The sequence below is a fragment of the Salvelinus fontinalis genome, chromosome 13 (assembly GCF_029448725.1).
Source record: "Salvelinus fontinalis isolate EN_2023a chromosome 13, ASM2944872v1, whole genome shotgun sequence".
Lineage (NCBI taxonomy): Eukaryota > Metazoa > Chordata > Actinopteri > Salmoniformes > Salmonidae > Salvelinus > Salvelinus fontinalis.
The window spans coordinates 3,046,182-3,063,288 of record NC_074677.1 but is presented as its reverse complement, the minus strand read 5'-3'; the positions used below and the strand labels follow the sequence as shown (position 1 = coordinate 3,063,288).

Here is a 17,107-nt window from a genome sequence, read left to right as displayed (position 1 = left end):
TTCAATCTTTAGACCAGAGAATCTTGTTGCTCATGGTCTGAGAGTCCTTTAGGTGCCTTTTGGCAAACTCCAAGCGGACTGTCATGTGCTTTTTACTGAGGACTGGCTTCCGTTTGGCCACCCTACCATAAAAGCCTGATTGGTGGAGTGCTGCAGAGATGGTTTTCCTTCTGGAAGGTTCTCCCATCGCCACAGAGGAAGTCTGGAGCTCTGTCAGAGTGACCATTGGGTTCTTGGTTACCTCCCTGACCAAGGCCCTTCTCCCCCGATTGCTCAGTATGGCCAGGCAGCCAGCTGTAGGAAAAGTCTTGGTTGTTCCAAACTTCTTCCATTTAAGAATGATGGAGGCCACTGTTACTCAAATGTTTTGGTACTCTTCCCCAGATCTGTGCCTCGACACAATCCTGTCTCAGAGCTCTACGGACAATTCCTTCGACCTCATGGCTTAGTTTTTGCTCGGACATGCACTGTGGGACGTTATATAGACAGGTGTGTATCTTTCCAAATCATGTCCAATCAATTGAATTTACCACAGACGGACTCCAATCAAGTTGTAAAAACACCTCAAGGATGATCAATGGAAACAGGATGCACCTGAACTCAATTTCGAGTCTCATAGCAAAGGGTCAGCGTATAGTGGAAAGCTTTCCCAGAAGAGTGGAGGCTGTCACAGCAGTAGAGGGTTGACCAACTCCATATTATTGCCCGTGTTTTTGGAATGAGATGCTCTTTTGTTCATACTTTTGTTCATGTGGTGTATATTTACAGAAAAAAAACTAGATGGGGGATTGGAAATGATGCAGACATTTAAATTGATAGAAGCCGCAAACTACCTGCAAGATTAAAGCTGATCTAAAACCCAAAAGATAAACATAAACATCTACAATGAGTCTTTGCCGGTAAAAGGAAAAGTACTGAGCTGTTACTGTAACCTTCAACAGCTGTTACTATAACCTTCAACAGCTGTTACTATAACCTTCAACAACTGTTACTGTAACCTTCAACAGCTGTTACTGTAACCTTCAACAGCTGTTACTGTAACCTTCAACAGCTGTTACTGTAACCTTCAACAGCTGTTACTGTAACCTTCAACAGCTGTTACTGTAACCTTCAACAGCTGTTACTGTAACCTTCAACAGCTGTTACTGTAACCTTCAACAGCTGTTACTGTAACCTTCAACAGCTGTTACTGTAACCTTCAACAGCTGTTACTGTAACCTTCAACAGCTGTTACTGTAACCTTCAACAGCTGTTACTGTAACCTTCAACAGCTGTTACTGTAACCTTCAACAGCTGTTACTGTAACCTTCAACAGCTGTTACTGTAACCTTCAACAGCTGTTACTGTAACCTTCAACAGCTGTTACTGTAACCTTCAACAGCTGTTACTACAACCTTCAACAGCTGTTACTGTAACCTTCAACAGCTGTTACTGTAACCTTCAACAGCTGTTACTGTAACCTTCAACAGCTGTTACTGTAACCTTCAACAGCTGTTACTGTAACCTTCAACAGCTGTTACTGTAACCTTCAACAGCTGTTACTGTAACCTTCAACAGCTGTTACTATAACCTTCAACAGCTGTTACTGTAACCTTCAACAGCTGTTACTGTAACCTTCAACAGCTGTTACTGTAACCTTCAACAGCTGTTACTATAACCTTCAACAGCTGTTACTGTAACCTTCAACAGCTGTTACTGTAACCTTCAACAGCTGTTACTGTAACCTTCAACAGCTGTTACTACAACTTTCAACAGCTGTTACTGTAACCTTCAACAGCTGTTACTGTAACCTTCAACAGCTGTTACTGTAACCTTCAACAGCTGTTACTGTAACCTTCAACAACTGTTACTGTAACCTTCAACAGCTGTTACTGTAACCTTCAACAGCTGTTACTGTAACCTTCAACAGCTGTTACTATAACCTTCAACAGCTGTTACTGTAACCTTCAACAGCTGTTACTATAACCTTCAACAGCTGTTACTGTAACCTTCAACAGCTGTTACTGTAACCTTCAACAGCTGTTACTGTAACCTTCAACAGCTGTTACTGTAACCTTCAACAGCTGTTACTGTAACCTTCAACAGCTGTTACTGTAACCTTCAACAGCTGTTACTGTAACCTTCAACAGCTGTTACTGTAACCTTCAACAGCTGTTACTGTAACCTTCAACAGCTGTTACTGTAACCTTCAACAGCTGTTACTGTAACCTTCAACAGCTGTTACTGTAACCTTCAACAGCTGTTACTGTAACCTTCAACAGCTGTTACTGTAACCTTCAACAGCTGTTACTACAACCTTCAACAGCTGTTACTACAACCTTCAACAGCTGTTACTGTAACCTTCAACAGCTGTTACTGTAACCTTCAACAGCTGTTACTGTAACCTTCAACAGCTGTTACTGTAACCTTCAACAGCTGTTACTGTAACCTTCAACAGCTGTTACTGTAACCTTCAACAGCTGTTACTATAACCTTCAACAGCTGTTACTGTAACCTTCAACAGCTGTTACTGTAACCTTCAACAGCTGTTACTGTAACCTTCAACAGCTGTTACTATAACCTTCAACAGCTGTTACTGTAACCTTCAACAGCTGTTACTGTAACCTTCAACAGCTGTTACTGTAACCTTCAACAGCTGTTACTACAACTTTCAACAGCTGTTACTGTAACCTTCAACAGCTGTTACTGTAACCTTCAACAGCTGTTACTGTAACCTTCAACAGCTGTTACTGTAACCTTCAACAACTGTTACTGTAACCTTCAACAGCTGTTACTGTAACCTTCAACAGCTGTTACTGTAACCTTCAACAGCTGTTACTATAACCTTCAACAGCTGTTACTGTAACCTTCAACAGCTGTTACTATAACCTTCAACAGCTGTTACTGTAACCTTCAACAGCTGTTACTATAACCTTCAACAGCTGTTACTGTAACCTTCAACAGCTGTTACTGTAACCTTCAACAGCTGTTACTGTAACCTTCAACAGCTGTTACTGTAACCTTCAACAGCTGTTACTGTAACCTTCAACAGCTGTTACTGTAACCTTCAACAGCTGTTACTGTAACCTTCAACAGCTGTTACTGTAACCTTCAACAGCTGCTTAAAGACACAATCATTCACTTCTCAGCCAAACATCAGCCCAGCCACTTGGTTTACTATAAAGGTGAAGGATGGGGCTGGAGCTTTAGCCTAGGTTGAAGATACCCAGGTTAGGACAAGAGGATTCCAATATCCATAACTGCATAAATTCGTTAGAATTCTAAACAATGGTGCTAGTCCCATGAATTCTAAACAATGGTGCTAGTCCCATGAATTCTAAACAATGGTGCTAGTCCCATGAATTCTAAACAATGGTGCTAGTCCCATGAATTCTAAACAATGGTGCTAGTCCCATGAATTCTAAACAATGGTGCTAGTCCCATGAATTCTAAACAATGGTGCTAGTCCCATGAATTCTAAACAATGGTGCTAGTCCCATGAATTCTAAACAATGGTGCTAGTCCCATGAATTCTAAACAATGGTGCTAGTCCCATGAATTCTAAACAATGGTGCTAGTCCCATGAATTCTAAACAATGGTGCTAGTCCCATGAATTCTAAACAATGGTGCTAGTCCCATGAATTCTAAACAATGGTGCTAGTCCCATGAATTCTAAACAATGGTGCTAGTCCCATGAATTCTAAACAATGGCGCTAGCCCCATGAATTCTAAACAATGGTGCTAGTCCCATGAATTCTAAACAATGGTGCTAGTCCCATGAATTCTAAGCAATGGTGCTAGTCCCATGAATTGTAAACAATGGTGCTAGTCCCATGAATTCTAAACAATGGTGCTAGTCCCATGAATTCTAAACAATGGCGCTAGTCCCATGAATTCTAAACAATGGTGCTAGTCCCATGAATTCTAAACAATGGTGCTAGTCCCATGAATTCTAAACAATGGCGCTAGTCCCATGAATTCTAAACAATGGTGCTAGTCCCATGAATTCTAAACAATGGTGCTAGTCCCATGAATTCTAAACAATGGTGCTAGTCCCATGAATTCTAAACAATGGCGCTAGTCCCATGAATTCTAAACAATGGTGCTAGTCCCATGAATTCTAAACAATGGCGCTAGTCCCATTCATCTGTTTGTTTTCCAAATGTTCTGTACGTGAATACAACTTGTCCTGACCTTTATTATCTTCATCTTAGGGGTTAGTCCCCTCATCTCTGCCAACTCAGTTTGTTGTCGTGTCAAGTGTCATGTCATGATATGACACCATAATCAGAGTGGGCTTCAACACCTTGTCCCCTATCTAAATCAACCTGTTTTTGTCTATAACCTGTAATTTAGCTCTTAATTGCTTATGTGTAGAAGATCAAATTAAACCTTTCTCTATACAGACAGGTTAAAAACATAAAGACTACACTAACGCGTAATACAGACCTACAGAAAGTTTTCCATTCGTCGATTTTTCTTGCCTTGTATTCTGTTTTCTGTTGTTCTGAACATAAAGGGTGCTTAGTAAATCGTTTACGTATTACTCAGGAAATCACGTTGGCAAGATTAGTTCAGGCCTACGTTATCAGACACTATTTGAAACAACTTAAAAATGCAAGTCAGAAGAATAACTGATTATATGAGGCTGAATCAGAGCCATGTCACTCACCCTGGGTAGTATCCATGGTAACTGGAACCGTTGTCGTCTCCAAAGTCTGTGTTGATGAGCAGGTTGTCACGACTCCTGACCCTCCGCTCGATCACATGGTTCTGTTCCGACACTGACCGGCGCTGGTTCATCTTCAGACCGACTGCAGACCGCTAGACTACTACAGACCACTACAGACCACTACAGACCACTAGACTACTAGACTGCTACAGACCACTACAGACCACTACAGACCACTAGACTACTACAGACCACTACAGACCACTACAGACCACTAGACTACTACAGACCACTACAGACCACTACAGACCACTAGACTACTAGACTACTACAGACCACTACAGACCACTACAGACCACTAGACTACTACAGACCACTACAGACCACTGCAGAATACTATAGATAACTACAGACCAGGACAGATAACTACTGACATCTACAGACCACTACAGACCACTACAGACCACTGCAGAATACTATAGATAACTACAGACCAGGACAGATAACTACTGACATCTACAGACCACTACAGACCACTACAGACCACCGCAGAGAACTACAAACCACAATCCACAACGGCTGCTCTTGCTGCTGGTTGGCGCTCTAGGGTTCTGACATCTCACACACACGGAGTCGCCAATACAGGAACGCGTGGCCTCTGTCATTCGTCCTCACTCTCGCTTTCTCTCTCTCTACTCTCTACTCTCGCTTTCTCTCTCGCTCTCTCTACTCTCGCTCTCTCTCTCTCTCTCTACTCTCGCTCTCTCTACTCTCGCTCTCTCTCTCTCTCTCTCTACTCTCGCTCTCTCTCTCATCCCTCTCTCTCTCTCTCTCTACTCTCGCTCTCTCTCTCTCTCTCATCCCTCTCTCTCGCTCTCTCTACTCTCGCTCTCTCTCTCTCTCTCTACTCTCGCTCTCTCTACTCTCGCTCTCTCTCTCTCTCTCTCTCTCTCTCTCTCTCTCTCTCTCTCGCTCTCTCTTTCTCTCTCTCTCTACTCTCGCTCTCTCTCTCTCTCTCGCTCTCTTTCTCGCTCTCTTTCTCTCTCTCTCTACTCTCGCTCTCTCGCTCTCTTTCTCGCTCTCTTTCTCTCTCTCTCTACTCTCGCTCTCTCTCTCCAACTGCCTCTCCTCCCCTCTCTCTCTCACCACTTTCTCCCCCTCTCTCTATCCCCCTCTCTCTCTACCCCCTTCTCTCTCTAACCCCCTCTCTCTCTATCCCCCCTCTCTCTACTTTCTCTCTCGCTCTCTCTCTCCAACTGCCTCTCCTCACTCTCGCTTTCTCTCTCTCTCTCTCTACTCTCGCTCTCTTTCTCTCTCTCTCTCTCTCTCGCTCTCTTTCTCGCTCTCTTTCTCTCTCTCTCTACTCTCGCTCTCTCTCTCCAACTGCCTCTCCTCCCCTCTCTCTCTCACCACTTTCTCCCCCTCTCTCTATCCCCCTCTCTCTCAACCCCCCTCTCTCTCTACCCCCCTCTCTCTCAACCCCCCTCTCTCTCTATCCCCCTCTCTCTCTATCCCCCTCTCTCTCAACCCCCTTCTCTCTCTACCCCCCTCTCTCTCTATCCCCTTCTCTCTCTATCCCCCTCTCTCTCTACCCCTCTCTCTCTATCCCCCTCTCTCTCTACCCCTCTCTCTCTATCCCCCTCTCTCTCTACCACTCTCTCTCTATCCCCCTCTCTCTCTACCCCCCTCTCTCTCTCTATCCCCCTCTCTCTCGATCCCCCCCTCTCTCTATCCCCCTCTCTCTCTATCCCCTTCTCTCTCTATCCCCCTCTCTCTCTATCCCCTTCTCTCTCTATCCCCCTCTCTCTCTATCCCCCTCTCTCTCTATCCCCCTCTCTCTCTATCCCCCTCTCTCTCTATCCCCCTCTCTCTCTCTCTATCCCCCTCTCTCTCTCTCTATCCCCCTCTCTCTCGATCCCCCCCTCTCTCTATCCCCCTCTCTCTCTATCCCCTTCTCTCTCTATCCCCCTCTCTCTCTATCCCCTTCTCTCTCTATCCCCCTCTCTCTCTATCCCCCTCTCTCTCTATCCCCCTCTCTCTCTATCCCCCTCTCTCTCTATCCCCCTCTCTCTCTCTCTATCCCCCTCTCTCTCTCTCTATCCCCCTCTCTCTCTCTCTATCCCCCTCTCTCTCTATCCCCCTCTCTCTTTACCCCCTTCTCTCTCTATCCCCCTCTCTCTCTATCCCCCCTCTCTCTACTTTCTCTCTCGCTCTCTGTCTCCAACTGCCTCTCCTCACTCTCGCTCTCTTTCTCTCTCTCTCTATCCCCTTCTTTCTCTATCCCCCTCTCTCTATCCCCCTCTCTCTATCCCCCTTTCTCTACCCCCCTCTCTCTATCACCCTCTCTCTACCCCCTTCTTTCTCTACCCCCCCCCCTCTCTCTACCCCCCTCTTACTCTATCCCCCCTCTCTCTACCCCCTTCTTTCTCTATCCCCCTCTCTCTATCCCCCTCTCTCTACCCCCCTCTTTCTCTATCCCCCCCTCTCTCTACCCCCTTCTTTCTCTATCCCCCTCTCTCTATCCCCCTCTCTCTATCCCCCTCTCTCTATCCCCCTCTCTCTATCCCCCTCTCTCTACCCCCCTCTTTCTCTATCCCCCCCTCTCTCTACCCCCTTCTTTCTCTATCCCACCCTCTCTCTATCCCCCTTCTCTCTCTATCCCCCTCTCTCTCTATCCCCTTCTCTCTCTACCCCCTCTCTCTCTACCCCCTTCTCTCTCTATCCCCCTCTCTCTACCCCCTCTCTCTATCACCCTCTCTCTACCCCCTTCTTTCTCTACCCCCCCCCCCCTCTCTCTACCCCCCTCTTTCTCTATCCCCCCTCTCTCTACCCCCTTCTTTCTCTATCCCCCTCTCTCTATCCCCCTCTCTCTACCCCCCTCTCTCTCTATCCCCCTCTTTCTCTACCCCCCTCTCTCTACCCCCTTCTTTCTCTATCCCCCTCTCTCTATCCCCCTCTCTCTACCCCCCTCTTTCTCTATCCCCCCCTCTCTCTACCCCCTTCTTTCTCTATCCCCCTCTCTCTATCCCCCTCTCTCTACCCCCTCTTTCTCTATCCCCCTCTCTCTCCACCCCCTTCTCTCTCTATCTCTCTCCACCCACCCTCTCTCTATCCCCCTCTCTCTCTATCCCCCTTCTTTCTCTATCCCCCCTCTCTCTATCCCCCTCTCTCTCTATCCCCCCTCTCTCTCTATCCCCCATTCTTTCTCTATCCCCCTTCTTTCTCCACCCCCTTCTTTCTCTATCCCCCTCTCTCTCTATCCCCCCTCTCTCTCTATCCCCCTTCTTTCTCTATCCCGCCTCTCTCTCCACCCCCTTCTTTCTCTATCCCCCTCTCTCTCCACCCCCTTCTCTCTCTATCTCTCTCCACCCACCCTCTCTCTATCCCCCTCTCTCTACCCCCTCTCTCTCTACCCCCCTCTCTCTATCCCCCTCTCTCTCCACCCCCTTCTCTCTCTATCTCTCTCCACCCACCCTCTCTCTATCCCCCTCTCTCTCTAACCCCCTCTCTCTCTACCCCCTCTCTCTCTACCCCCTTCTCTCTCTATCCCCCTCTCTCTACCCCCTCTCTCTATCACCCTCTCTATACCCCCTTCTTTCTCTACCCCCCCCTCTCTCTACCCCCCTCTTTCTCTATCCCCCCTCTCTCTACCCCCTTCTTTCTCTATCCCCCTCTCTCTATCCCCCTCTCTCTACCCCCCTCTCTCTCTATCCCCCTCTTTCTCTACCCCCCTCTCTCTACCCCCTTCTTTCTCTATCCCCCTCTCTCTATCCCCCTCTCTCTACCCCCCTCTTTCTCTATCCCCCCCTCTCTCTACCCCCTTCTTTCTCTATCCCCCTCTCTCTATCCCCCTCTCTCTACCCCCTCTTTCTCTATCCCCCTCTCTCTCCACCCCCTTCTCTCTCTATCTCTCTCCACCCACCCTCTCTCTATCCCCCTCTCTCTCTATCCCCCTTCTTTCTCTATCCCCCCTCTCTCTATCCCCCTCTCTCTCTATCCCCCCTCTCTCTCTATCCCCCATTCTTTCTCTATCCCCCTTCTTTCTCCACCCCCTTCTTTCTCTATCCCCCTCTCTCTCTATCCCCCCTCTCTCTCTATCCCCCTTCTTTCTCTATCCCGCCTCTCTCTCCACCCCCTTCTTTCTCTATCCCCCTCTCTCTCCACCCCCTTCTCTCTCTATCTCTCTCCACCCACCCTCTCTCTATCCCCCTCTCTCTACCCCCTCTCTCTCTACCCCCCTCTCTCTATCCCCCTCTCTCTCCACCCCCTTCTCTCTCTATCTCTCTCCACCCACCCTCTCTCTATCCCCCTCTCTCTCTAACCCCCTCTCTCTCTACCCCCTCTCTCTCTACCCCCCTCTCTCTATCCCCCTCTCTCTCCACCCCCTTCTTTCTCTATCCCCCTCTCTCTCCACCCCCTTCTCTCTCTATCCCCCTCCACCCACCCTCTCTCTATCCCCCTCTCTCTACCCCCTCTCTCTCTACCCCCCTCTCTCTATCCCCCTCTCTCTCCACCCCCTTCTCTCTCTATCTCTCTCCACCCACCCTCTCTCTATCCCCCTCTCTCTCTACCCCCTCTCTCTCTACCCCCCTCTCTCTATCCCCCTCTCTCTCCACCCCTTCTCTCTCTATCTCTCTCCACCCACCCTCTCTCTATCCCCCTCTCTCTCTACCCCCTCTCTCTCTACCCCCTTCTCTCTCTACCCCCCTCTCTCTATCCCCATCTCTCTCTATCCCCCTTCTCTCTCTACCCCCTCTCTCTATCCCTCTCTCTCTACCCCCTCTCTCTATCCCCCTCTCTCTACCCCCTTCTTTCTCTATCCCCCTCTCTCTCTATCCCCCTCTCTCTCCACCCCCTTCTTTCTCTATCCCCCTCTCTCTCTATCCCCCTCTCTCTCCACCCCCTTCTCTCTCTATCTCTCTCCACCCACCCTCTCTCTATCCCCCTCTCTCTCTACCCCCTCTCTCTCTACCCCCTTCTCTCTCTAACCCCCTCTCTCTCCACCCCCTCTCTCTCTCCATCCCCTTCTTTCTACCCCCCTCTCTCTCTACCCCCTTCTTTCTACCCCCTTCTTTCTCTATCCCCCTCTCTCTACCCCCTTCTTTCTCTATCCCCCTCTCTCTCTACCCACCCTCTCTCTATCCCCCTCTCTCTCTATCCCCCTCTCTCTCTACCCCCCTCTCTCTCTATCCCCCTCTCTCTCTATCCCCCTCTCTCTCTATCCCCCTCTCTCTCTACCCACCCTCTCTCTATCCCCCTCTCTCTCTATCCCCCTCTCTCTCTATCCCCCTCTCTCTCTATCCCCCTCTCTCTCTATCCCCTTCTCTCTCTATCCCCCTCTCTCTCTATCCCCCTCTCTCTCTACCCCCTCTCTCTCTACCCCCTTCTCTCTCTACCCCCCTCTCTCTATCCCCCTCTCTCTCTAACCCCCTCTCTGCACCCCCCTCTCTCTCCATCCCCTTCTCAATTCAATTCAATTCAAGGGGCTTTATTGGCATGGGAAACATGTGTTAACATTGCCAAAGCAAGTGAGGTAGATATTATACAAAAGTGAAATAAACAATACAAATTAACAGTAAACATTACACATACAGAAGTTTCAAAACAATAAAGACATTACAAATGTCATATTAAATATATACAGTGTTGTAACAATGTACAAATGGTTAAAGCACACAAGTTAAAATAAATAAGCATAAATATGGATTGTATTTACAATGGTGTTTGTTCTTCACTGGTTGCCCTTTTCTTGTGGCAACAGGTCACAAATCTTGCTGCTGTGATGTCACACTGTGGAATTTCACCCAGTAGATATGGGAGTTTATCAAAATTGGATTTGTTTTTGAATTCTTTGTGGATCTGTGTAATCTGAGGGAAATATGTGTCTCTAATATGGTCATACATTGGGCAGGAGGTTAGGAAGTGCAGCTCGGTTTCCACCTCATTTTGTGGGCAATGTGCACATAGCCTGTCTTCTCTTGAGAGCCATGTCTGCCTACGGCGGCCTTTCTCAATAGCAAGGCTATGCTCACTGAGTCTGTACATAGTCAAAGCTTTCCTTAAGTTTGGGTCAGTCACAGTGGTCAGGTATTCTGCCACTGTGTACTCTCTGTTTAGGGCCAAATAGCATTCTAGTTTGCTCTGTTTTTTTGTTAATTCTTTCCAATGTGTCAAGTAATTATCTTTTGGTTTTCTCATGATTTGGTTGGGTCTAATTGTGCTGTTGTCCTGGGGCTTTGTGGGGTGTGTTTGTGAACAGAGCCCCAGGACCAGCTTGCTTAGGGGACTCTTCTCCAGGTTCATCTCTCTGTAGGGGATGGCTTTGTTGTGGAAGGTTTGGGAATCACTTCCTTTTAGGTGATTGTAGAATTTAACGTCTCTTTTCTGGATTTTGATAATTACTGGGTATCGGCCTAATTCTGCTCTGCAAGCATTATTTGGTGTTTTGCGTTGTACACTGAGGATATTTTTGCAGAATTCTGCATGCAGAGTCTCAATTTGGTGTTTGCCCCATTTTGTAAAATCTTGGTTGGTGAGCGGACCCCAGACCTCACAACCATAAAGTACAATGTCTAATGTGATGTTCCTTATGATGGCGTAGAATGCCCTTTTTGCCTTCTCTCAGATCATTCACAGTTTTGTGGAAGTTACCTGTGGCGCTGATGTTTAGGCCAAAGTATGTATAGTTTTTCGTGTGCTCTATGGCAAAGGTGTCTAGATGGAATTTTGTATTTGTGGTCCTGAAACACCATTTTTTTTGTCTTACTGAGATTTACTGTCAGGGTCCAGGTCTGACAGAATCTGTGCAGAAGATCTAGGTGCTGCTGTAGGCCCTCCTTGGTTGGGGACAGGAGCACCAGATCATCAGCAAACAGGAGTCATTTGACTTCAGATTCTAGTAGGGTGAGACCGGGTGCTGCAGATTGTTCTAGTGCCCTCGCCAATTCATTGATATACATTTGAAGTCGGAAGTTTACATTCACCTTAGCGAAATACATTTAAACTCAGTTTTTCACAATTCCTGACATTTAATCGTAGTAAAAATTCCCTGTCTTAGCTCAGTTAGGATCAGCACCCTATTTTAAGAATGTGAAATGTCAGAATAATAGTAGAGAGAATGATTTATTTCAGCTTTTATTTCTTTCATCACATTCCCAGTGGGTCAGAAGTTTACATACACTCAATAAGTACTTGGTAGCATTGCCTTCAAATTGTTTAACTTGGGTCCAGCGTTTCGGGTAGCCTTCCACAACCTTCCCACAATAAGTTGGGTGAATTTTGGCCCATTCCTCCTGACAGAGCTGGTGTAACTGAGTCAGGTTTGTAGGCCTCCTTGCTCACACACACTTTTTCAGTTCTGCCCACACATTTTCTGTAGGATTGAGGTCAGGGCTTTGTGATGGCCACTGCAATACCGTGACTTTGTTGTTCTTAAGCCATTTGGCCACAACTTTGGAAGTATGCTTGGGGTCATTGTTCATTTGGAAGACCCATTTGCAACCAAGCTTTAACTTCCTGACTGATGTCTTGAGATGTTACTTCAATATATCCACATCATTTTCCATCCTCATGTCACACCCTGACCTCCTGTTTATGTCTCTATTTGGTCAGGGTGTGATTTGGGGTGGGTATTCTATGTTCTTTAGTTCTATTATTTGTATTTCTATGTTTAGGCCGGGTAGGTTTCTCAATCAGGGACAGCTGTCTATCTCTGATTGAGAACCATACTCCCCTCTCTCCACTGGGATTCTCTGCCTCTAACCCGATTACAGGGGCTGAGTCACTGGCTTGGCCTTGCTGTCTCTGCCTGGCCGGTTCCCCTCTCTCCACTGGGATTCTCTGCCTCTAACCCTATTACAGGGGCTGAGTCACTGGCTTACTGGTGCTCTTCCATGCCGTCCCTAGGAGGGGTGCGTCACTTGAGTGGGTTGAGTTACTGACGTGATCTTCCTGTCTGGGTTGGTTTGATTTGATACTTAGGTAGCCCTTATTCCCACCTGTCTTTGTGGGAGGTTAACTTTGTTTATGGCCTTAAGCTTCACGGTTGTTTTGTAGTGTTTATTGTTTTGTCGGCGTATTCACCCAAAAAAAAGGAATATGTACGCTCACCACGCTGCACCTTGGTCTACTTCTGTTGACGGCCGTGACACCTCATGATGCCATCTATTTGTGAAGTGCACCAGTCCCTCCTGCAGCAAAGCACCCCCACAACATGATGCTGCCACCCCTGTGCTTCACGGTTGTAATGGTGTTCTTCGGCTGGCCTGCACCCTATCTCATTGTGGAGCTAGGGGAGTTAGAGCCCTGTCTATGTTGGTAGATAAGATGAGAGCACCCCTCCAGCTAGGATCGAGTCCGTCACTCCTTAGCAGGTCAGGCTTGGTCCTGTTTGTGGGTGAGTCCCAGAAAGAGGGCCAATTATCTACAAATTCTATCTTTTGGGAGGGGCAGAAAACAGTTTTCAACCAGCGATTGAGTGCTGAGACTCTGCTGTAGAGCTCGTCACTCCCCCTAACTGGGAGGGGGCCAGAGACAATTACTCGATGCCGACACATCTTTCTAGCTGATTTACACACTGAAGCTATGTTGCGCTTGGTGACCTCTGACTGTTTCATCCTAACATCGTTGGTGCCGACGTGGATAACAATATCTCTATACTCTCTACACTCACCAGTTTTAGCTTTAGCCAGCACCATCTTCAGATTAGCCTTAACGTCGGTAGCCCTGCCCCCTGGTAAACAGTGTATGATCGCTGGGTGATTCGTTTTAAGTCTAATACTGCGGGTAATGGAGTCGCCAATGACTAGGGTTTTCAATTCAGAGCTAATGGTGGGAGGCTTCGGCGTCTCAGACCCCGTAACGGGAGAAGTAGAGACAAGAGAAGACTCGGCCTCAGACTCCGACTCGCTACTTAATGGGGAAAACCGGTTGAAAGTTTCTGTCGGCTGAATGAGCGACACCAGTTGAGCATTCCTACAGCATTTCCCTCCAGAAGCCATGAGAAAGTTGTCCGGCTGCGGGGACTGTGCGAGGGGATTTATACTAACGTTACTATCTGTACTTACTGGTGGCACAGACGCTGTTTCTTCCTTTCCTACACTGAAATTACCCTTGCCTAACGATTGCGTCTGAAGCTGGGCTTGTAGCACAGCTATCCTCGCCGTAAGGCGATCGTTCTCCTGTATATTATGAGTACAGCGACTGCAATTAGAAGACATCATGTTAATGTTACTACTCAGCTTCGGCTGGTGGAGGTCCTGACGAACCACGTCCAGATAAAGCATCCAGGGTGAAAAAAATGTAATGAAAAAAGTCAGACGAAGGAAAAAATAAAAATATAAACGGTAATTAAAAAGTAAAAAACGTAAAGTTGGCAGGTAGCAAAGTAAGGTTAGCAACAAACGGCACAGCAGCACGTAAACAAGTCTCTAGACTCCCCTCTCTCTCTCTAGACTCCCCTCTCTCTAGACTCCCCTCTCTCTCTCTAGACTCCCCTCTCTCTAGACTCCCCTCTCTTTCTAGACTCCCCTCTCTCTCTCTAGACTCCCCTCTCTTTCTAGACTCCACTCTCTCTCTCTAGACTCCCCTCTCTTTCTAGACTCACCTCTATCTCTACCTCCCCTCTCTCTCTAGACTCCCCTCTCTCTCTCTAGACTCCCCTCTCTCTCTCTAGACTCCCCTCTCTTTCTAGACTCACCTCTATCTCTACCTCCCCTCTCTCTCTAGACTCCCCTCACTCTACCCCGTCTCTCTACCCCCCTCTCTATCTAGACTCCCCTTTCTCTCTCTAGACTCCCCTCTCTTTCTAGACTCACCTCTCTTTCTACCCTCCCCTCTCTCTAGACTCCCCCCCCCTCTCTCTCTAGACTCCCCTCTCTCTCTAGACTCCCCTCTCTCTACCCCCCCTCTCTAGAATCTCTTCTCTCTCTAGACCCCCCCTCTCTCTCTAGACTCACCCTCTCTCTCTAGACCCCCCCCTCTCTCTAGACTCCCCCCTCTCTGTCTACCCCCCTCTCTCCAGACTCCCCGCTCTCTCTCTAGACTCCCCTCTCTCTCTAGACTCCCCCCTCTCTCTCTAGACATCCTTCTCTCTCTAGACTCCCCTCTCTCTACCCCCTCTCTCTCTACCCCCCTCTCTCTCTAGACTCCCCTCTCTCTACCCCTCTCTCTCTCTCCACCCTCTCTCTTTTTTCCACCCTCTCTTCTCTCTACCCCCCCTCTCTGTCTACGCCCCCTCTTTCTCTACCCCCCCTCCAGACTCCCCTGTCTCTCTAGACCCCCTCTCTCATTCTACCCCCTGTCTCTCTCTCTCTAGAATCTCTCTCTCCACCCCCTGTCTCTTTAGACTCCTCTCTCTCTCTCTCTACACCCCCTTCTCTCGCTCTACCCGCCTCTCTCTACCCACACCCTCCCTCCTCCACCCTTCTCTCTCTACCCACACCCTCCCTCCTCCACCCTTCTCTCTCTACCCACACCCTCCCTCCTCCACCCTCCCTCCTCCACCCTTCTCTCTGGTTTCTCTCATACCAAACAGTGGTAACATGTTATTTCATCCGATGACAAGTTAAGTTGTTTAGCATTCTAGATTCTTCTCCTTGTTTAACTTCAGTCGGGTCTGTAGAGGCCAGTTGGTTCCCTACAGTTCAATGTGTTTCACTTTAGACATAGATGGCACGCTATTCCCTAGTGACAGACAGACAGACAGACAGACAGACAGACAGACAGACAGACAGACAGACAGACAGACAGACAGACAGACAGACAGACAACTAACATTACCAGACAGACAGACAGACAACTAACATTACCAGACAGACAGACAGACTACTACCATTACCAGACAGACAGACAGACAGACAGACAGACAGACAGACAGACAGACAGACAGACAGACAACTAACATTACCAGACAGACAGACAGACAACTAACATTACCAGACAGACAGACAGACAACTAACATTACCAGACAGACAGACAGACAACTAACATTACCAGACAGACAGACTACTACCATTACCAGACAGACAGACTACTACCATTACCAGACAGACAGACTACTACCATTACCAGACAGACTACTACCATTACCAGACAGACAGACTACTACCACTACCAGACAGACAGACTACTACCACTACCAGACAGACAGACTACTACCATTACCAGACAGACAGACTACTACCATTACCAGACAGACAGACTACTACCATTACCAGACAGACAGACTACTACCATTACCAGACAGACAGACTACTACCACTACCAGACAGACAGACTACTACCACTACCAGACAGACAGACTACTACCACTACCAGACAGACAGACTACTACCATTACCAGACAGACAGACTACTACCATTACCAGACAGACAGACTACTACCACTACCAGACAGACTACTACCACTACCAGACAGACAGACTACTACCACTACCAGACAGACAGACTACTACCATTACCAGACAGACAGACTACTACCATTACCAGACAGACAGACTACTACCATTACCAGACAGACAGACTACTACCATTACCAGACAGACAGACTACTACCACTACCAGACAGACTACTACCACTACCAGACAGACAGACTACTACCACTACCAGACAGACAGACTACTACCACTACCAGACAGACAGACTACTACCATTACCAGACAGACAGACTACTACCACTACCAGACAGACTACTACCATTACCAGACAGACAGACTACTACCACTACCAGACAGACAGACTACTACCACTACCAGACAGACAGACTACTACCACTACCAGACAGACAGACTACTACCATTACCAGACAGACAGACTACTACCACTACCAGACAGACTACTACCATTACCAGACAGACAGACTACTACCACTACCAGACAGACAGACTACTACCATTACCAGACAGACAGACTACTACCATTACCAGACAGACAGACTACTACCACTACCAGACAGACTACTACCACTACCAGACAGACAGACTACTACCACTACCAGACAGACAGACTACTACCATTACCAGACAGACAGACTACTACCATTACCAGACAGACAGACTACTACCACTACCAGACAGACTACTACCACTACCAGACAGACAGACTACTACCACTACCAGACAGACAGACTACTACCATTACCAGACAGACAGACTACTACCATTACCAGACAGACAGACTACTACCATTACCAGACAGACAGACTACTACCATTACCAGACAGACAGACTACTACCATTACCAGACAGACAGACTACTACCATTACCAGACAGACAGACTACTACCATTACCAGACAGACAGACTACTACCACTACCAGACAGACAGACTACTACCACTACCAGACAGACTACTACCATTACCAGACAGACTACTACCATTACCAGACAGACAGACTACTACCACTACCAGACAGACTACTACCATTACCAGACAGACAGACTACTACCACTACCA

General features: G+C 47.6%; 1 protein-coding gene across 1 annotated transcript in view; it reads right to left on the bottom strand.

Annotated features, from left to right (window-relative positions):
- The window catches only part of trpc6a (transient receptor potential cation channel, subfamily C, member 6a), a 72,339-nt gene extending 67,469 nt beyond the window's left edge, over nt 1-4,870 (bottom strand). The window contains exon 1 of the mRNA XM_055941407.1: nt 4,653-4,870. Within this exon, the coding sequence (XP_055797382.1) occupies nt 4,653-4,783 (131 nt within the window). The 5' untranslated portion in view covers nt 4,784-4,870. The remainder of the gene's footprint in view (nt 1-4,652) is intronic.
- Between the last annotated feature and the right edge of the window lie 12,237 nt (nt 4,871-17,107).